Genomic DNA, 20,505 nt, shown 5'->3' on the forward strand with positions numbered 1-20,505 from the left:
CTGCTGTGTTGGTCTATAGACTATCTCTGAGTTCTATGGTAGTTATAGTCCTACTGCTGTGTTGGTCTATAGACTATCTCTGAGTTCTATGGTAGTTATAGTCCTACTGCTGTGTTGGTCTATAGACTATCTCTGAGTTCTATGGTAGTTATAGTCCTACTGCTGTATTGGTCTATAGACTATCTCTGAGTTCTATGGTAGTTATAGTCCTACTGCTGTATTGGTCTATAGACTATCTCTGAGTTCTATGGTAGTTATAGTCCTACTGCTGTATTGGTCTATAGACTATCTCTGAGTTCTATGGTAGTTATAGTCCTACTGCTGTGTTGGTCTATAGACTATATCTGAGTTCTATGGTAGTTATAGTCCTACTGCTGTGTTGGTCTATAGACTATCTCTGAGTTCTATGGTAGTTATAGTCCTACTGCTGTGTTGGTCTATAGACTGTCTCTGAGTTCTATGGTAGTTATAGTCCTACTGCTGTGTTGGTCTATAGACTATCTCTGAGTTCTATGGTAGTTATAGTCCTACTGCTGTATTGGGTTATAGACTATCTCTGAGTTCTATGGTAGTTATAGTCCTACTGCTGTGTTGGTCTATAGACTATCTCTGAGTTCTATGGTAGTTATAGTCATACTGCTGTGTTGGTCTATAGACTATCTCTGAGTTCTATGGTAGTTATAGTCCTACTGCTGTGTTGGTCTATAGACTATCTCTGAGTTCTATGGTAGTTATAGTCCTACTGCTGTGTTGGTCTATAGACTGTCTCTGAGTTCTATGGTAGTTATAGTCCTACTGCTGTGTTGGTCTATAGACTATCTCTGAGTTCTATGGTAGTTATAGTCCTACTGCTGTGTTGGTCTATAGACTATCTCTGAGTTCTATGGTAGTTATAGTCCTACTGCTGTATTGGTCTATAGACTATCTCTGAGTTATATGGTAGTTATAGTCCTACTGCTGTATTGGTCTATAGACTATCTCTGAGATCTATGGTAGTTATAGTCCTACTGCTGTATTGGTCTATAGACTGTCTCTGAGTTATATGGTAGTTATAGTCCTACTGCTGTATTGGTCTATAGACTATCTCTGAGTTCTATGGTAGTTATAGTCCTACTGCTGTATTGGTCTATAGACTATCTCTGAGTTCTATGGTAGTTATAGTCCTACTGCTGTATTGGTCTATAGACTATCTCTGAGTTATATGGTAGTTATAGTCCTACTGCTGTGTTGGTCTATAGACTATCTCTGAGTTCTATGGTAGTTATAGTCATACTGCTGTGTTGGTCTATAGACTATCTCTGAGTTCTATGGTAGTTATAGTCCTACTGCTGTGTTGGTCTATAGACTATCTCTGAGTTCTATGGTAGTTATAGTCCTACTGCTGTGTTGGTCTATAGACTATCTCTGAGTTCTATGGTAGTTATAGTCCTACTGCTGTGTTGGTCTATAGACTATCTCTGAGTTCTATGGTAGTTATAGTCCTACTGCTGTGTTGACCTATAGACTATCTCTGAGTTCTATGGTAGTTATAGTCCTACTGCTGTATTGGTCTATAGACTATCTCTGAGTTCTATGGTAGTTATAGTCCTACTGCTGTGTTGGTCTATAGACTATCTCTGAGTTCTATGGTAGTTATAGTCCTACTGCTGTATTGGTCTATAGACTATCTCTGAGTTCTATGGTAGTTATAGTCCTACTGCTGTATTGGTCTATAGACTGTCTCTGAGTTCTATGGTAGTTATAGTCCTACTGCTGTGTTGGTCTATAGACTATCTCTGAGTTCTATGGTAGTTATAGTCCTACTGCTGTATTGGTCTATAGACTGTCTCTGAGTTCTATGGTAGTTATAGTCCTACTGCTGTATCCAATGGATCCCGGTGTATCAGTGTTTCCATAAGGCTGGAGCAGTAGTTGAATTTTAACTTTTAGATTTGTATCATCTTAATTCAGATTTGATTAACCACATGACAATGATTTAGAGAAACAAACACGTTATTAATTAAATGAAACTGTTCTCTTGTCACGATCGTCATAATGATTGGACCAAGGCGCAGCGTGATATGCGTACATCTCTTTAATAGTGTACTAGCAACACGATACAAAATACAAAACAACAAAACGAAACGTGAAGTCCTCGGTCATGAACACAAACCAACACGGAACAAGATCCCACAAAACACAAGTGCACAACAGGCTGCCTAAGTATGGACCCCAATCAGAGACAACAAGCAACAGCTGATTCTCGTTGCCTCTGATTGAGAACCACCCCGGCCAACATAGAAACACATAACCTAGAACAGAACATAGAAAACGAAACATAGACACTACACAAAGAAACTAACACCCTGGCTCAACATACAAGAGTCCCCAGAGCCAGGGCGTGACATCTCTGAAAATATGCATATGCAAATCAGCACACAAATCGGTAGAAATGGTAGGATAAATTGTAAGCTTCCCCAAACTTGAAACACACACTGCGCCTATGAAGTCCTTATAAAATCATTGGTTAGAATTTGGCTATAGGCTACTTTGAAGCAAGGTAAGACATGCCTCATAATATGAAGTAAAATGTCCAGATTTACTGCCTACAGCTCAAAATTGTAAAGTGGGGGTGAGGACTAACACACACGACATGAGGACTAATACACACAACATGAGGACAAATACACACACGACATGAGGACAAATACACACACCGTGAGGACTAATACACACGACATGAGGACTAATACACACACGACATCAGGACAAATACACACACCGTGAGGACTAATACACACACCGTGAGGACTAATACACACACTGTGATGACTAATACACACACCGTGATGACTAATACACACACCGTGAGGACTAATACACACACCATGAGGACTAATGTACACAACATGAGGACTAATACACACCATGAGGACTAATGTACACAACATGAGGACTAATACACACACCGTGAGGACTAATACACACACCGTGAGGACTAACACACACACCGTGAGGACTAATACACACACGACATGAGGACTAACACACACGTCATGATGACTAATACACACCCATTTAATTCCACTAAATTATGCTAATTAACCTATATACTATAAGCATTACAATCAAATGTATTTACATTGACAGGTTTTTCCACCAGTGTATAAAAAGCATTATTTTTCAACAGGATGTTTTGTTCCCGGTCATTTTGGCAACATTTCTATTAATCTGCTTTTCATTTTTTTAATCGGTCAAAAGCCAGCAATTGCCGGCTAACGAAAACTGTGTGTGTGTGTGTGTGTGTGTGTGTGTGTGTGTGTGTGTGTGTGTGTGTGTGTGTGTGTGTGTGTGGCCAGACGGCCTCAATCACATCTTCACCCATAATGATACCTGGAGACATCTACAGGAAGATAATGCTTAGTTTGTCATATTATTGTAATGGGAATGTAAAGAGAGGACTGTATTATTTAAGTCCCTGCTATGGAACATGAGGTGAGCAGCATACGGGATATGTAGGTAATATTTACACATAAAGTGTTGAATAAATATGGCGGGACAAAAGCTTAATTTCCCCCCTTAATCTGTGATGCGTATGTAGCATGTCAGCTAGCTAGCTCAGAGCTAGCTTAGTTTAGCTTAGCGCAGTGATGTCATCTTTCCATAGACTTAAAGAACACAGTACTGTCACGCTGACCCATAAAATGTCTTTGTAGGTCAGTGACATTGACATAGTCTTTGAGGTGTGTTGTGCATGTGTCAGCTAGCTAGCTCAGAACTAGCTTAGCTTAGCTTAGTTTATCTTAGCTCAGTGTTAGGTCAGCTTAGCTTAGTTTAGTTTAGCTTAGCTTAGTTTAGCTTAGCTCAGTGTTAGGTCAGCTTAGTTTAGCTTAGCTAAATTTAGCTTAGCACAGTGATGTCACCTTTCTGGAGACTTGGAGTTTTGTCACCCTGACCTGTTAAAGCTTAGCTTAGCTTTGAATAGTTATGTCACCTCCCTGGGGCCTCGAAGTACTGTTGCTTGGCTGTTACGGGTGGCTCCGTGGTATTGTTGGGATGTGTTGTGGTCCTTGGTCAGACTACTCTGTTCTATTGTCATATTAGTCTGCTTAGCCTATTTATAAGTTTAGCTCTGTCACAGTGACCAACCTATTTGTCTAGAGTTAATAACTGCAGATGCCTCAGCCATCACAAACACCTTGCCTTTCTGAGGGTCAGCTGCCTGACCCTTTGAGCATGACCTACGCCTGGTCTCATCTCTGATGCAGTATAACTCTGAGGGAACGGAGTGAAAGAAAAGCAGGGTCTTTTAATTTAGCCTGTAGGACCCCGTGTCTGTCTCTAAGCCCCCCTCGGCTCATGTTTTTTTCCGACAGGCACAGAAAGGGACAGCTTACGAGGTCATGGCCCTCACATGACAACTCTGTGACTGAGCCAATCACTGATGGAGGGATGAGGGTGATTTAAAATAAAAAAAAGTGTGATATTACATTTTTAAAAGAGTATGAAAGCAGAAGAGAAGGTCAAAAGTATCAGCAATGCCGTTCGTCAGTTTGAGAAGGTCTCAGCAATGCCGTTGGTCAGGGGCTACATGTTGGCTGGTGCATGCATAAACAGACAGGGTTTTCTCTGAGACCGGTACTTTAAATCTACTCGTCTACCTCACACACAGACATCATATAAACATTGGCTTTGTTTCCATACAGACGGCTGTGTGTCACATGAACCACTGGGCCGATGCAGAGCCATCAGAAGCTTAAGGATATTTTTTGTCATTTCCATTTTACATAATCAGATTGATCACCTTAATTACAGTGCTCCAGTTGTTCCCTTGTCTCTGTATTATAAACACTCTCAGTAGAAATCAGTGGCCGTAGACATCTGCCTCATCCCTCCCTCTCCCTTTTGTCTCTCCCTCTCTCTCTCTCTCTCTCTTTACTTTCCCAACTCATTCTCTCTCTCCATCATGGCGGGTCGCATCTATAATGTACAGGGAGAGGGAGACGGCGCGCTCCCCTCTCTAATCATCACCAATGTATTAGACATGACTATCGAAACTACGCCAAACCTCCTGTTGAGCAAACACAATTGTTTTTCTGTGTGTGCTTCTGTGTGTGTCTGTGTGTGCTCCTGTGTGTGTGTATGTGTATGTGTGTGTCTGTGTGTGCTCCTGTGTGTGCTCCTGTGTGTGTATGTGTGTGTCTGTGTGTGCTCCTGTGTGTGCTCCTGTGTGTGTGTATGTGTATGTGTGTGTCTGTGTGTGCTCCTGTGTGTGTATGTGTGTGTCTGCTTCTGTGTGTGCTTCTGTGTGTGTCTGTGTGTGCTCCTGTGTGTGTGTATGTGTATGTGTGTGTCTGTGTGTGCTCCTGTGTGTGCTCCTGTGTGTGTATGTGTGTGTCTGTGTGTGCTCCTGTGTGTGCTCCTGTGTGTGTGTATGTGTATGTGTGTGTCTGTGTGTGCTCCTGTGTGTGTATGTGTGTGTCTGCTTCTGTGTGTGCTTCTGTGTGTGTCTGTGTGTGCTCCTGTGTGTGTCTGTGTGTGCTCCTGTGTGTGTCTGTGTGTGCTCCTGTGTGTGTCTGTGTGTGCTCCTGTGTGTGTCTGTGTGTGCTCCTGTGTGTGTCTGTGTGCGCTCCTGTGTGTGTATGTGTGTGTGTCTGTGTGTGCTCCTGTGTGTGCTCCTGTGTGTGTGTCTGTGTCTGTGTGTGCTCCTGTCTGTGTCTGTGTGCTCCTGTGTGTGCTCCTGTGTGTGTGTCTGTGTCTGTGTGTGCTCCTGTCTGTGTCTGTGTGCTCCTGTGTGTGCTCCTGTGTGTGTGTATGTGTGTGCTCCTGTGTGTGTCTGTCTGTGTCTGTGTGTGCTCCTGTGTGTGTATGTGTGTGTGTCTGTGTGTGCTCCTGTGTGTGTGTGTGTATGTGTGTGCTCCTGTGTGTGCTCCTGTGTGTGTATGTGTGTGTGTCTGTGTGTGCTCCTGTGTGTGCTCCTGTGTGTCTGCGCATGTTTGAGAGAGAGTGTCTGTGTGAGTGAGTGAGTGAGTGAGGAGTTGAGTGAGTGAGTGAGTGAGTGAGTGAGTGAGTGCTTGGGCGTGTGTATCTGCCTGTGTGTGTGAAACAGAGAAGAGGGAAAATCACACGTTAGCTAGGTGTTCTGGTGAGACGGCAGGGTATGAGATTAATCACTTCTGCCCCTCTCCTCCTCCATCCTCTCTCTCTCTCTCTGTCTGCCCATAACTTCCTACAAGAATCAACGTTACTCCAGCCCCTTGCTCATAAGACACCCCCAAGAAAAAATGTAGTCAACGTGAAGCCTATTCGGAACCCTTATGCTAGTTTATGCTAAACAGTGATAGGTATAGAGTATATAAATGATGATTACCACCTCAGGTTGTAAACGATATGCTCTAAAAGGTCAGCGTTATTCGAAAAGGAATATATAATTAGTATATTACACCAGCTATTTGTGGGTGATTTAGTGTAGTGCAAGGTATTTGAGGATGATGTAGCTGTTTTGGCCAGGTTGTTAGCGTGGAAGTGAAGAAGCTTTTAAAGGCATTAGCGTACAAAGAGTTCATTACCATTATACACAGTCATTTAGCGGTCATACACACGGTCATATTATACTAAGGCATTGGAGCGACGCAAAGGGTTTACTGTTGCTTCCGGAACAAATCCCCGTCATTCGCATGGAGAGGGAGGGATGAGGCAGATGTCATCAGGCCACTGATTTCTACTGAGAGTGTTTATAGTACAGAGACAAGGGAACGACTGGAGCTCTGTAACTAAGGTGATCAATCTGATGATGTAAAATGGGAGGAGACGCTGATACATCCGGGTGGGCAGCCCGCCTCTACCATCCATCCTATTGGTCAATGTGCAATCACTGGAGAATAAACTGGATGAGCTCCGATTGAGACTATCCTACTAACAGGACATTCAAAACTGTAATATCTTATGTTGCACCGAGTCGTGGCTGAAATACGACATGGATAATGTTCAGTTGGATGGGTTTTCCGTGCATTGGCGAGGGGCGGTGGTCTGTGTCTATTTGTCAATAACAGCTGGTGCGCGATCTCATGATAAGCTGTAGACCCACTATTTACCAAGAGTTTATCTATATTTTTCGTAGCTGTCTATTTACCACCACAAACCGATGCTGGCACTGAGACCGCACTCAACGAGCTGTATAAGGCCATAAGAAAACAAGAAAATTAATGAAGGAAAACTTGAATATGTTTTACCTCATTTATACCAGCATGTCACATCCAACCAGTGAAAAACATATATAAATAAAAACTCTAGACCACCTTTACTCCACACACAGAGACGCGTACAAAGCTCTCCCTCACCCTCCATTTGGCAAATCTGACCATAATTTCATGCCACTTTCAAGGAGCGGGACATTATTCTGGACGCGTATAAGAAATCCCGCTACGACCTCCGACTTGCCATCAAACAGGCAAAGCATTAATACAGGACCAAGATGGAATCCTACTACACCGGCTCTGGCGCTCGTCGGATGTGGCAGGGCTTGCAAACTATCACGGATTACAAAGGGAAACCCAGCGGCGAGCTGCCCAGTGACGCGAGTCAACCAGACGAGCTAGAAATCTCCTATGGCCGCTTCGAGGCAAGCAACACTGAAGCATGCATGAGAGCACCAGCTGTTCCGTACGACTGTGTGAGTAAGACCTATAAACAGGTCAACATTCACAAGGCCAAAGGGCCAGACGGATTACCAGGATGTGTAATCAGAGCATGTGCTGACCAATTGGCAATTGTCTTCACTGACATTTTGAACCTGTCCCTGACAGAGTCTGTAATACCTACATGTCTCAAGCAGACCACCATAGTTCCTGTGCCCAAGAATGCCAAGGTAACCTGCCTAAATGACTACTGGCCCAAAGCCCTCGTGTCTGCAGCCATGAAGTGCTTTGAAAGGCTGGTCATGGCTGACATCAACACCATCATCCAAGAAACCCTAGACCCACTCCAATTAGCATACCGCCCCAACAGACCAACAGATGACGCAATATCTATTGCACTCCACACTGCCCTTTCCCACCTGGACAAAAGGAACACCTACGTGAGAATGCTGTTAATTGACTACAGCTCAGCGTTCAACACCAGTGTCCTCAAAGCTCATCACTAAGCTAAGGACCCTGGGACTAAACACCTCCCTCTGCAACTGGATTCTGGACGTCCTGACAGGTCGCCCCCAGGTGGTAAGGGTAGGCAACAACACATCTGCCACGCTGATCCTCAACACGGGGGCCCCTCAGGGGTGCGTGCTCAGTTCCCTCCTGTACTCAGTGTTCACCCACGACTGTGTGGCCAAGCACGACTCCAACACCATCATTAAGTTTCCTGATGACACAGCGGTGGTAGGACTGATCACCGACAACGATGAGACAGCCTATAGGGAGGTCAGAGACCTGGCAGTGTGGTGCCAGGATAACAACCTCTCCCTCAATGTGATCAAGACAAATGAGCTTCTCGTGGGCTACAGGAAAACTGCTTCTACCCCCAGGCAATAAGACTGCTGAACAGTTAATCAAATGGACTATTTGCATTGACCCCCTTTTTATACGCTGCTGCTACTTGCTGTTTATTATCTATGCATAGTCACTTTACCCCTACCTACATGTGCATATGACCTCAACTACCTCGACTAACCCGTAACCCCCTCACATTGGCTCGGTACCCTTTTATATAGCCTCTTTATTGTTATTTTATTATGTTACTTTTTTTTTTTACTTTTTTTTTATTTAACAAAATATTTTCTCACTCTTCACTGTTCGTTAAGGGCTTGTAAGTAAGCATTTCACGGTAAGATCTACACCTGTTGTATTCGCCGCATATGACAAATAACATTTGATTTGAACAACACAGAGAAAGATAGAGAGAGGAAGAGACAGAGAGAGAGGGACAAGGGGTGGGAGGGGCAAGAGACCAGAGGTGGCAGAACGGAGTGCTCGGGTTGGGGTGTAGGGTTAGAGTGCAGCCTGAAGGTAGGGACTCGGGTTGGGGTGTAGGGTTTGAGCATAGCCTGAAGGTAGGGAGGGGCAGTTCCTCTTGCTGCGCCGTAGGCAAGTACCATGGTCTTGTGGTGGATGCAAGCTTCAACTAGAAGCAAGTGGTGTGGAGGAGCGGGGTGACATGGGAGAACTTGGGAAGGTTGAACACCAGGCGGGCTGCTGCGTTCTGGATAAGTTGCAAGGGTTTGATGGCACATGCGGGGAGCCCAGCCAACAGCGAGTTGCAGTAGTCCTGACGGGAGATGACTAGTGTCTGAATTAGGACCTGTGCTGCTTCCTGTGTGAGGCAGGGTCGTACTCTACAGATATTGTAGAGCATGAACCTGCAGGAGCGAGTCACTGCTTTGATGTTTGCAGAGAAGGACAGGGTGTTGTCCAGAGTCACGCCAAGGTTCTTTGCACTCTGGGAAGGGGACACCTGGAGTTGTCAAACGTAATGGAGAGGTCTTTGAGCAGGCAGGCCCTTCCCCAGGAGGAAGAGCAGCTCTGGCTTGTCGAGTTTGATCTTGAGGTGGTGGGCTGACATCAAAGCTGATATATCTGCCAGACACGCAGAGAAGTGTGTCACCACCTGGGTGACAGAAGGGGGGGAAGGAGAAAAGTAGTTGAGTGTCATCCGCATAGCAATGATAGGAGAGACCATGTGAGGATATGACGGAGCCAAGTGACTTGGTGTATAGAGAGAAGAGGAGAACCGAGCCCTGGGGGACACCAGTAGTGAGAGTACATGGTGCAGACACATATCCTCTCCACATCACCTCGTAGGAGCGGCCTGCCAGGTAGGATGCAATCCAAAAGTGTGCAGAACCTAAGATGCCCAGCCCTGAGGGTGGAGAAGAGAATCTGATGGTTCATGGTGTTGAAGGCAGCAGATAGATCTAGGAGGATGAGAACAGAGGAGGGTCAGCCAGCTTTGGCATTGTGGAGTGCCTCCATGACACAGTCTCGGTGGAGTGACCAGTCTTCAAGCCTGACCGGTTAGGGTCAATAAGATCATTCTGAGAGAGATGGCGAGAGAGTTGGTCAGAGACAGAATGCTCAACTGTTTTGAAAATAAAAGAAAGAAGGGATACCGGACTGTAGTTTGACGCCAGAGGCATCAAGTGTTGGTTTGTTGAGGAGGGGTGCGTCACCGGCCATTTTGACGCAGCCAGTGGTCAGGGATATGTTGATGAGGGAAGAGAGAAATGGGAGAAGGTCTCCAGAGATGGTCTGGAGAAGGGAGGAGGGGATTGGGTTGCAGGATTTCACCTGGAGAGAAATGCTGGAAGAAGTCAAGGCATAGTGTAGTTCTGTGTGAATGGGACCAGTGGACTCAATAGGCTGAGTGAATGAGGAGCGGATGTCATCAAACTTTATTTCAAAGTGGATGACAAAATTGTCCGAAGAGAGGGGTGGAAGATTAAGGAAGGAGGAGAAGGTGGGAAAGAGTTTCCTAGCGTTAGAAGCAGAAGCTTGAAATTGAGAGAAATAGAAAATGGCTTTAGCATTGTATACAGAGGAAGAGAAGGTAGAGAGGAGGGAGTAAAAGGATGATAGGTCCTCTGGAAGTTTAGTTCTCCTCCATTCTTGCTCAGCTGCCCGCAGCCCTGTTCTGGAAGATCGCAATGAATCACCTCAGCCACAGAGCAGTAGGGCAGGGCTGAGCCGGCGTGGAGGAAAGGGGACAGTACGAGTCATAGGATGCGGAAAGGGAGGAGAGTAGGGTCGAAGAGGCAAAATCAGGAGACAGTAGGGAGAAGGATTTAGTAGAAGGGAGATATGATAGGATAGAAGAGGAGAGAGTAGTGGGAGGGAGAGAGAGACGATTGTGACGGTGCATTACCATCTGGGTAGGGGCTGAGTGGTTAGGGTTGGAGGAAAGGGAGACATAAAAGGAAACTAAGTAGTGATCAGAGACCTGGAGGGGTTTGCAGTGAGATTAATAGGCAAACAGCCTCTAGTAAAGATGAGGAAAAGTGTATTGCCTGCCTTGTTAGTTGGAGGTGATTGGGAAAGGGTGAGGCCAAAAGAGGCAAGGAGGGAAAAGAGAGAGTTGAAATGAATCGAAGGCAGACGTCGGGAGCTTGAAGTCGCCATGTACAAAGAGTGGTGAGCCATCATCTGGAAATTAGCTTATCAAGGTGTCACCTGGTGGGTGATCGATGACAACAATGTTAAGTGATAGTGACAGCATGGAAGAAATGCTGTCTGTGTGTGGTCAACGACGACCAGATGCTCTCGGACTATGATCCATGTCTCCATCAGGGCCGAAAAGCCAAGGGACGGCGTTCTTGACCGCAGATTCTAAACGCTGCCAGAGACCTCGATTTCCACATGGGTTATGCGCTACATTAGAAGAGTTGCAGCCAAGGGGTGGGGAGTGTCTGTAAAGCCTACAGGAGAGAGGAGTGAACCGGTATAGAAAACACACACATAGTTGACAAAGCTACAAAAGAGTAAAATCAAAATTAGATAATCAGAAAATAACTAGGTAAGATACTCAAGTGAGAGAGTGGTGTGGAGCCTTCCTCTCTTTCTTCCTCGAACAACTCCCACAGAACAACTCTGCAGAACTGTCTTTGTTTTGACGACAGTCTTAGTTTTGCGACGAGACCGCCGTTGACAGCTGCCGCTGAGAAAACAAGGGAGACTGAAGAACTAACACTAATTGCTAATTGCCTTGCAAAGGTGAAGAGCACACCTCCCGGTACTAATTGCTGATTGCCTAGGAGTGTAAAAACCACTCCCCTTCCAATACAGCCACTGATTACGACGACAACAACAGTTGCAAATTTCCCTGCTCCTTCAAGTTAATAGCAGTCAGCATTTCACACACCAAGTAGGCTACTGGGAAGACAGGCAGCACTTAAAGTAGATGGCCCTAGCTAGCAAAAAGACAGTACTAGACGACAACAGATTGGGCTGTACTGTATTACAGGATGTTGTGTTAATAGTCTAACCCTAATAGATCCTTGACTATTTCTATAAGCATTGTACTGAGGTTGGGGTAATGTTGACATGGGGTGACACAATGGAGGGAGTCCCTCATAGTGTGTGAAGGAAACAGTTTATATTTCAGCTGTATAGTATACCAGGGTTCCACTGCTAAGAGGTGCTTCACTCTGAGAGCATCTATTAGATGCTTATTTCCTAAATTTAAATCACTTGGAGCTGATTTCCTTTTACAGTCTTTTATGTCCAACAACTAAAAACAATAAAAATAAAAATACATTATTGGGCTCAGAAAACTTGGGGGGCCACATAAAACCCACAGACATGATCTAGTTTTACTCCAGTACTGTTGGTCATACCTGTCATGTTCTAGAGTTTTACTCCAGTACAGCTAATGTTATGACTAGCCTCAATTAGCTTAGTTAGCTAGCTTCTCTCGGTTTGATGCAGTCAAGACAGGCACTGTGTAATCAGATGGGATGATAAATAACTAGCAAGACGTTCGTCTAGCATGAGATAAGTGGTTGCGGTATCTCCCTCTGTGCCTGCTCGGAGGCTTGCGGTGCTCCGAGCCTTCGGTGCATGGTGTATCCGACGTCTGCATTGGTCGTGCAGCATTTACGGTGATATGGCCTCTGCAGAAGTCAGGGCGTTCATACTTCTGGCACTTCGCGGAGCAGCGCAGAGCTGTTGTGAAGGAAGTTGTCAAGGAAGTGAGTTTGTGCTTATACAGGACCTCCCGCCCTCACCTACCGTCAACCAATCATGTCAATGCGGAGCTATATGGAGCCCTCTGCATTGTTACAACATTTGAGAGGCGCATGGCGATGCGGTACAGAGCTCAATTTGGCCTCTGTGTGCCTCCAGATGCAATTGTGTCACACCATCCATAAGGCGCCTCCGGGCCACATTTTCGGATCAAGCATGAATTGGCTCTTACTCACACATTCACAGAACGGCCTCCGGTCCCTAATAGCCTACAGCTGCTAGCTCTTTGCCTCTCTCTCTCCCTTTCTCCATGGCTCCGGTTGAATAGATTAGCAAAACAATTGGCTTTTCTGCTGCTCCCTCACTCGGATCGGACCGGTTGTCCTTTAGGTCCTTTCAGAACAGGTTTTCAAATTGTATGCATATTGGGTCCAGGGCGTTCCCATTTCCATTTCAGAATGGGAACTCTAACTCCCATCACTATTTGTCCTCATCATTCCGATTATTGAAATTCAATCGTGATGTGATTAGAGGGACAATAGACCGCTGAGTACCAGGCCATTAGCAAGGACCGTTAGCAAGTTAGGTAGTCATCACTTGAATGCATTCAATTGTATAACTGACTAGGTATCCCCCATTCCCTTTCCCATCAGCACCATTAATTTGTGCTGTTTTGGAATTGGAATTACCTTGACCAACGGTCACAGGGAATTTGACTGCGGTCATGATTCATGACTGCCGGTGTGGCGGGTAATACGGTCACCGCAAAAGCCTTAACCTCCGGAGTAAATGTCAGTTGTCAGCCAGGAGTCATCAGGCCAGGTAGTCATGAGGCATGTTCCTAGGGCTTAGGTCCTCCGGGAGGGGGGAGAGAGAGAGAGAAAGAGATAGATGGGAGAATTAGAGAGAGCATACTTAAGACAACACAGGACAGTATATAAGATGATAGAATTACACCAGATATAACAGACTGACCCTAGCCCCCCGGCACATAGACTATTGTAGCATAGATACTGGAGTGTGAGACGGGGGGGTCGGGGGACACTGTGGCCCCGTCCGACGATACCCCCGGACAGGGCCAACCAGGCAGGATACAGTGAGGGAAAAAAGTATTTGATCCCCTGCTGATTTTGTACGTTTGCCCACTGACAAAGACATGATCAGTCTAGAATTTTAATGGTAGGTTTATTTGAACAGTGAGAGACAGAATAACAACAACAAAATCCAGAAATACGCATGTCAAAAATGTTATAAATTGATTTGCATTTTAATGAGGGAAATAAGTATTTGACCCCCTCTCAATCAGAAAGATTTCTGGCTCCCAGGTGTCTTTTATACAGGTAACAAGCAGAGATTAGGAGCACACTCTTAAAGGGAGTGCTCCTAATCTCAGTTTGTTACCTGTATAAAAGACACTTCTCCACAGAAGCAATCAATCAATCAGATTCCAAACTCTCCACCATGGCCAAGACCAAAGAGCTCTCCAAGGATGTCAGGGACAAGATTGTAGACCTACACAAGGCTGGAATGGGCTACAAGACCATCGCCAAGCAGCTTGGTGAGAAGGTGACAACAGTTGGTGCGATTGTTCGCAAATGGAAGAAACACAAAAGAACTGTCAATCTCCCTCGGCCTGGGGCTCCATGCAAGATCTCACCTCGTGGAGTTGCAATGATCATGAGAACGGTGAGGAATCAGCCCATAACTACACAGGAGGATCTTGTCAATGATCTCAAGGCAGCTGGGACCATAGTCACCAAGAAAACAATTGGTAACACACTACGCCGTGAAGGACTGAAATCCTGCAGCGCCCGCAAGGTCCGCCTGCTCAAGAAAGCACATATACAGGCCTGTCTGAAGTTTGCCAATGAACATCTGAATGATTCAGAGGATAACTGGGTGAAAGTGTTGTGGTCAGATGAGACCAAAATCGAGCTCTTTGCCATCAACTCAATTTGCCGTGTTTGGAGGAGGAGGAATGCTGGCTATGACCCCAAGAACACCATCCCCACCTTTAAACATGGAGGTGGAAACATTATGCTTTGGGGGGGGGGGGGTTCTGCTAAGGGGACAGGACAACTTCACCGCATCAAAGGGACGATGGACGGGGCCATGTACCGTCAAATCTTGGGTGAGAACCTCCTTCCCTCAGCCAGGGCATTGAAAATGGGTCGTGGATGGGTATTCCAGCATGACAATGACCCAAAACACACGGCCAAGGCAACAAAGGAGTGGCTCAAGAAGAAGCACATTAAGGTCCTGGAGTGGCCTAGCCAGTCTCCAGACCTTAATCCCATAGAAAATCTGTGGAGGGAGCTAAAGGTTCGAGTTGCCAAACATCAGCCTCGAAACCTTAATGACTTGGAGAAGATATGCAAAGAGGAGTGGGACAAAATCCCTCCAGAGATGTGTGCAAACCTGGTGGCCAACTACAAGAAACGTCTGACCTCTGTGATTGCCAACAAGGGTTTTGCCACCAAGTACTAAGTCATGTTTTGCAGAGGGGTCAAATACTTATTTCCCTCATTAAAATGCAAATCAATTTCTAAAATTTTTGACATGCATTTTTCTGGATTTTTGTTGTTGTTATTCTGTCTCTCACTGTTCAAACAAACCTACCATTAAAATTATAGACTGATCATGTCTTTGTCAGTGGGCAAACGTACAAAATCAGCAGGGGATCAAATACTTTTTTCCCTCACTGTATAACCCTGGACTTCCTGACGGGCCGCCCCCCAGGTGGGGAAGGTAGGAAACAACATCTCCCCTACGCTGATCCTCAACAAAGGGGCCCCTCAAGGGTGCGTGCTCAGCCCCCTCTTGTACTCCCTGTTCACCCATGACTGCGTGGCCAAGCACGCCTCCAACTCAATCATCAAGTTTGCAGACGACACAACAGTAGTAGGCTTGATTACCAACAATGATGAGACCGCCTACAGGGAGGAGGTGAGGGCTCTGGGAGTGTGGTGCCAGGAAAATAACCTCTCCCTCAACGTCAACAAAACAAAGGAGATGATCGTGGACTTCAGGAAACAGCAGAGGGTGCACCCCCCTATCCACATCGACGGGACCACAGTGGAGAACGTGGAAAGCTTCAAGTTCCTTGGCGTACACATCACCGACAAACTGGAATGGTCCACCAACACAGACAGTGTGGTGAAGAAGGCGCAACAGCGCCTCTTCAACCTCCGGAGGCTGAAGAAATTCGGCTTGGCCCCTAAGACCCTCACAAACTTTTACAGATGCATAATTGGGAGCATCCTGTCGGACTGTATCACCGCCTGGTAAGGCAACTGCACCGCCCTCAACCGCAGGGCTGTCCAGAGGGTGGTGCGGTCTGCCCAACGCATCACTGGGGGCACACTGCCTGCCCTCCAGGACACATACAGCACCCGATGTCACAGGAAGGCCAAAAAGATAATCAAGGACATCAACTACCCGAGCCACTGCCTGTTCACCCCGCTATCATCTTGAAGGCGAGGTCAGTACAGGTGTATCAAAGCTGGGACCGAGAGACTGAAAAACAGCTTCCATCTCAAGGCCATCAGACTGTTAAATAGCCATCACTAGCCGGCTACCACCCGGTTACGCAACCCTGCACCTTAGAGGCTGCTGCCCTATATACATAGAAATGGAATCACTGGCCACTTTAATAATGTTTACATACTGCTTTACTCATCTCATATGGATACACTGTATTCTATTCTACTGTATTTTAGTCAATGCCACTCCGACATTGCTCATCCTAATATTTATATATTTCTTAGTTCCATTATTTTACTTTCAGATTTGTGTGTATTGCTGTGAATTGTTAGATACTACTGCACTGTTGGAACTAGGAACACAATAATTTCGCTATACCCGCAATAACATCTGCTAAATATGTGTATGTGATCAATAAAATGTTATTTGATTTGAGATATGTAGGAGCAAGTCCATGTAATGCTTTGTAGGTTAGCAGTAAAACTTTGAAATCAGGCCTGTCCTTAACAGGAAGCCAGCACTGGACTAAAATGATACAATTTTGGGGTTCTAGTCAAGATTCTAGCAGACGTATTTAACACTAACTGAAGTTTATTTAATGCTTTATCCAGGTACCTGGAGAGTAGAGCATTGCAGTAGTCTAATCTTGAAGTGACAAAAGCATGGATTAGCTTTTCTGCATCATTTATTGACAAAACGTTTCAGATGTTACGAAGATGGGGAAAAAAAACTGTCCTTGAAATATTATTGATATGTTCGTCAAAAGAGAGCTCAGTGTCCAGGTCTTTCACAGTTTTATTTGAGACGACTTTACAACTATCAAGATTAATTGTCAGATCAAACAGCAGATCTCTTTGTTTCTTGGGACCTAGAACTAGCATCACTATTTTGTCTGAGTTTAAAAGTAAAACATTTGCCGCCATCCACTTCCTTATGTCTGAAACACAGGCTTCCAGGGTAGGCAATTTTTACATCACCAAGAGGTAGAATATATAGTGAAAAAAAAAAATAGTGCTCCTAAAACGGAACATTGAGGAACAAAGAAAATTACCATTAATTTGTCAGAGGACAAACCATCCACAGAGACGAACTGATATCTTTCCGACAGATAAGATCTAAACCGGGCAAGAACTTGTTCGTGTAGACCAATTAGGGTTTCCAATATCTCCAAAAGAATCTGGTGATCGATGGTGTCAAAAGCAGCACTAAGGTCTAGGAGCACGAGGACAGACGCAGAGCCTTGGTCTGACGCCATTAAAAGGTAATTTACCACCTTCACGAGTGCAGTCTCAGTGCTATGATGGGGTCTAAAACCAGACTGAAGTCTCAGTACAGTTTTTATTCTCCTCGAACAGGTTGGAAAAGTAGGCCAATCGAGCAGCAGTGAGGGCTCTTCCATATTGCACGGTACTGTCTTTCCAAGCTTTCCAATTTTCTGGATGCTTGCTTCAGGGCTCGGGTATTTTCTGTATACTACGGAGCTAGTTTCTTGTGACAAATTTCTTTTTTTGGTTTTTGTCGGTGCGACTGCATCTAGTGTATTACGCAAGGTTTAGATCCTCGGTTAGGTGGTTAACTGATTTTATGTAATCTGGCGTCCTTTGGTAAGTGGAGGGAGTCTGGAAGGGCATCTGGAGTCCTTTGGTAAGTGGAGGGAGTCTGGAAGGGCATCTAGGAATTTTTGGGTTGTCCGATAATTTATAGGTCAGTTTTTGGTCTGAGAGAATAATTTGTTGTGATTGCAAACGTAATAAGATGGCTGATAATATATAATATAATAATATGAGGAAAAATCATTTAGAACCACAATATCTATTTGACGGGACACAACTATTTATTAAAATTAATTTTACCCTTATTTTACCAGGTAAGTTGACTGAGAACACATTCTCATTTACAGCAACGACCTGGGGAATAGTTACATGGGAGAGGAGGGGGGATGAATGAACCATTTGGAAGCTAGATCCAGGGTAAGATTGTTGCATTGCATAGGTCCTGAGACATGTTGGACAAAACCCACTGAGTCAATGGTGGCTTCGAAAGCCTTTTGGAGTGGGCCTGTGGACTTCTACACATGAATATTGAACTCATTAACCCCACCCCAAACCCCAGCACCACACACTCCCATCCAGACAGTGAAGTCAGACAGCTGTGCCCCTCAGACACCCATCTGTATGTGTAGTCTTCCCAGTGCCTTCATCATCTTCATGTTGCTGGAGTATAAATAAATATATTGGTGAGCCCAGCATGTCCCTCCTCCTTTCCACCCTGTCTATACCCTCTCCTCCTTTCACCCTGTTTCTACCCTCTCCTCTCCTCCTTTCCACACCCTCCTCTCCTTCTCTTTACCCTCTCCTCCTCTCCACCCTGTCTCTACCCTCTCCTCTCCTCCTCTCCTCCTCTCCTCCCTGTCTCTACCCTCTCCTCTCCTCCTTTCCACCCTCTCTACCCTCTCCTCTCCTCCTCTCCTCCTCTCTACCCTCTCCTCTACTCCTCTCCTCCCTGTCTCTACCCTCTCCTCTCCTCCTCTCCTCCCTGTCTCTACCCTGTCCTCTCCTCCTCTCCTCCCTGTCTCTACCCTCTCCTCTCCTACTCTCCTCCATGCCTCTACCCTCTCCTCTCCTCCTCTCCACCCTGTCTCTACCCTCTCCTCTCCTACTCTCCTCCATGCCTCTACCCTCTCCTCTTCTCCTCTCCTTCTCTCTACCCTCTCCTCTCCTACTCTCCTCCATGCCTCTACCCTCTCCTCCCCTCCTCTCCACCCTGTCTCTACCCTCTCCTCTCATCCTCTCCTCCATGCCTTTACCCTCTCCTCTCCTCCTCTCTACCCTCTCCTCTCCTCCTCTCCTCCCTGTCCCTACCCTCTCCTCTCCTCCTCTCCTCCCTGTCTCTACCCTCTCCTCTCCTCCTCTCTACCCTCTCCTCTCCTCCTCTCCTCCCTGTCTCTACCCTCTCCTCTCCTCCTCTCCACCCTGTCTCTACCCTCTCCTCCTCTCCTCTCCTCCCTGTTTCTACCCTCTCCTCTCCTCCTCTCCACCATGTCTCTACCCTCTCCTCCTCTCCTCTCCTCCCTGTTTCTACCCTCTCCTCTCCTCCTCTCCACCATGTCTCTACCCTCTCCTCTCCTCCTCTCCACCCTGTCTTTACCCTCTCCTCTCCTCCTCTCCTCCCTGTCTCTACCCTCTCCTCTCCTCCTCTCCTTCTCTCTACCCTCTCCTCTCATCCTCTCCTCCATGCCTTTACCCTCTCCTCTCCTCCTCTCTACCCTCTCCTCTCCTCCTCTCCTCCCTGTCTCTACCCTCTACTCTCCTCCGCTCCTCCCTGTCTCTACCCTCTCCTTTCCTCCTCTCCTCCATGCCTTTACCCTCTCCTCTCCTCCTCTCTACCCTCTCCTCCTCTCCTCCCTGTCTCTACCCTCTCCTCTCCTCCTCTCCACCCTGTCTCTACCCTCTCCTCTCCTCCTCTCCACCATGTCTCTACCCTCTCCTCTCCTCCTCTCTACCCTCTCCTCTCCTCCTCTCCACCCTGTCTCTACCCTCTCCTCTCCTCCTCTCCTCCCTGTCTCTACCCTCTCCTCTCCTCCTCTCCTCCCTGTCTCTACCCTCTCCTCTCCTCCTCTCCACCCTCTCTACCCTCTCCTCTCATCCTCTCCTCCCTGTCTCTACCCGCTCCTCTCCTCCTCTCCTCCCTGTCTTTACCCTCTCCTCTCCTCCTCTCCTCCCTGTCTCTACCCTCTCCTCTCCTCCTCTCCTTCTCTCTACCCTCTCCTCTCCTCCTCTCCTTCTCTCTACCCTCTCCTCTCCTCCTCTCCACCCTGTCTTTACCCTCTCCTCTCCTCCTCTCCTCCCTGTCTCTACCCTCTCCTCTCCTCCTCTCCTTCTCTCTACCCTCTCCTCTCATCCTCTCCTCCATGCCTTTACCCTCTCCTCTCCTCCTCTCTACCCTCTCCTCTCCTCCTCTCCTCCCTGTCTCTACCCTCTACTCTCCTCCGCTCCTCCCTGTCTCTACCCTCTCCTTTCCTCCTCTCCTCCATGCCTTTACCCTCTCCTCTCCTCCTCTCTACCCTCTCCTCCTCTCCTCCTGTCTCTACCCTCTCCTCTCCTCCTCTCCACCCTGTCTCTACCCTCTCCTCTCCTCCTCTCCACCATGTCTCTACCCTCTCCTCTCCTCCTCTCTACCCTCTCCTCTCCTCCTCTCCACCCTGTCTCTACCCTCTCCTCTCCTCCTCTCCTCCCTGTCTCTACCCTCTCCTCTCCTCCTCTCCTCCCTGTCTCTACCCTCTCCTCTCCTCCTCTCCACCCTCTCTACCCTCTCCTCTCATCCTCTCCTCCCTGTCTCTACCCGCTCCTCTCCTCCTCTCCTCCCTGTCTTT

At 46.6% G+C, this 20,505-nt stretch overlaps 1 protein-coding gene across 1 annotated transcript in view; it reads left to right on the forward strand.

Moving 5' to 3' along the window:
* The window catches only part of csmd2 (CUB and Sushi multiple domains 2), a 421,278-nt gene that overhangs the window by 327,736 nt on the left and 73,037 nt on the right, over positions 1-20,505 (forward strand). The window contains exon 50 of the mRNA XM_045225492.1: positions 12,781-12,797. Within this exon, the coding sequence (XP_045081427.1) occupies positions 12,781-12,797 (17 nt within the window). The remainder of the gene's footprint in view (positions 1-12,780; positions 12,798-20,505) is intronic.

The sequence above is a fragment of the Coregonus clupeaformis genome, chromosome 16 (genome assembly GCF_020615455.1).
Source record: "Coregonus clupeaformis isolate EN_2021a chromosome 16, ASM2061545v1, whole genome shotgun sequence".
NCBI classification, from domain to species: Eukaryota; Metazoa; Chordata; class Actinopteri; order Salmoniformes; family Salmonidae; genus Coregonus; species Coregonus clupeaformis.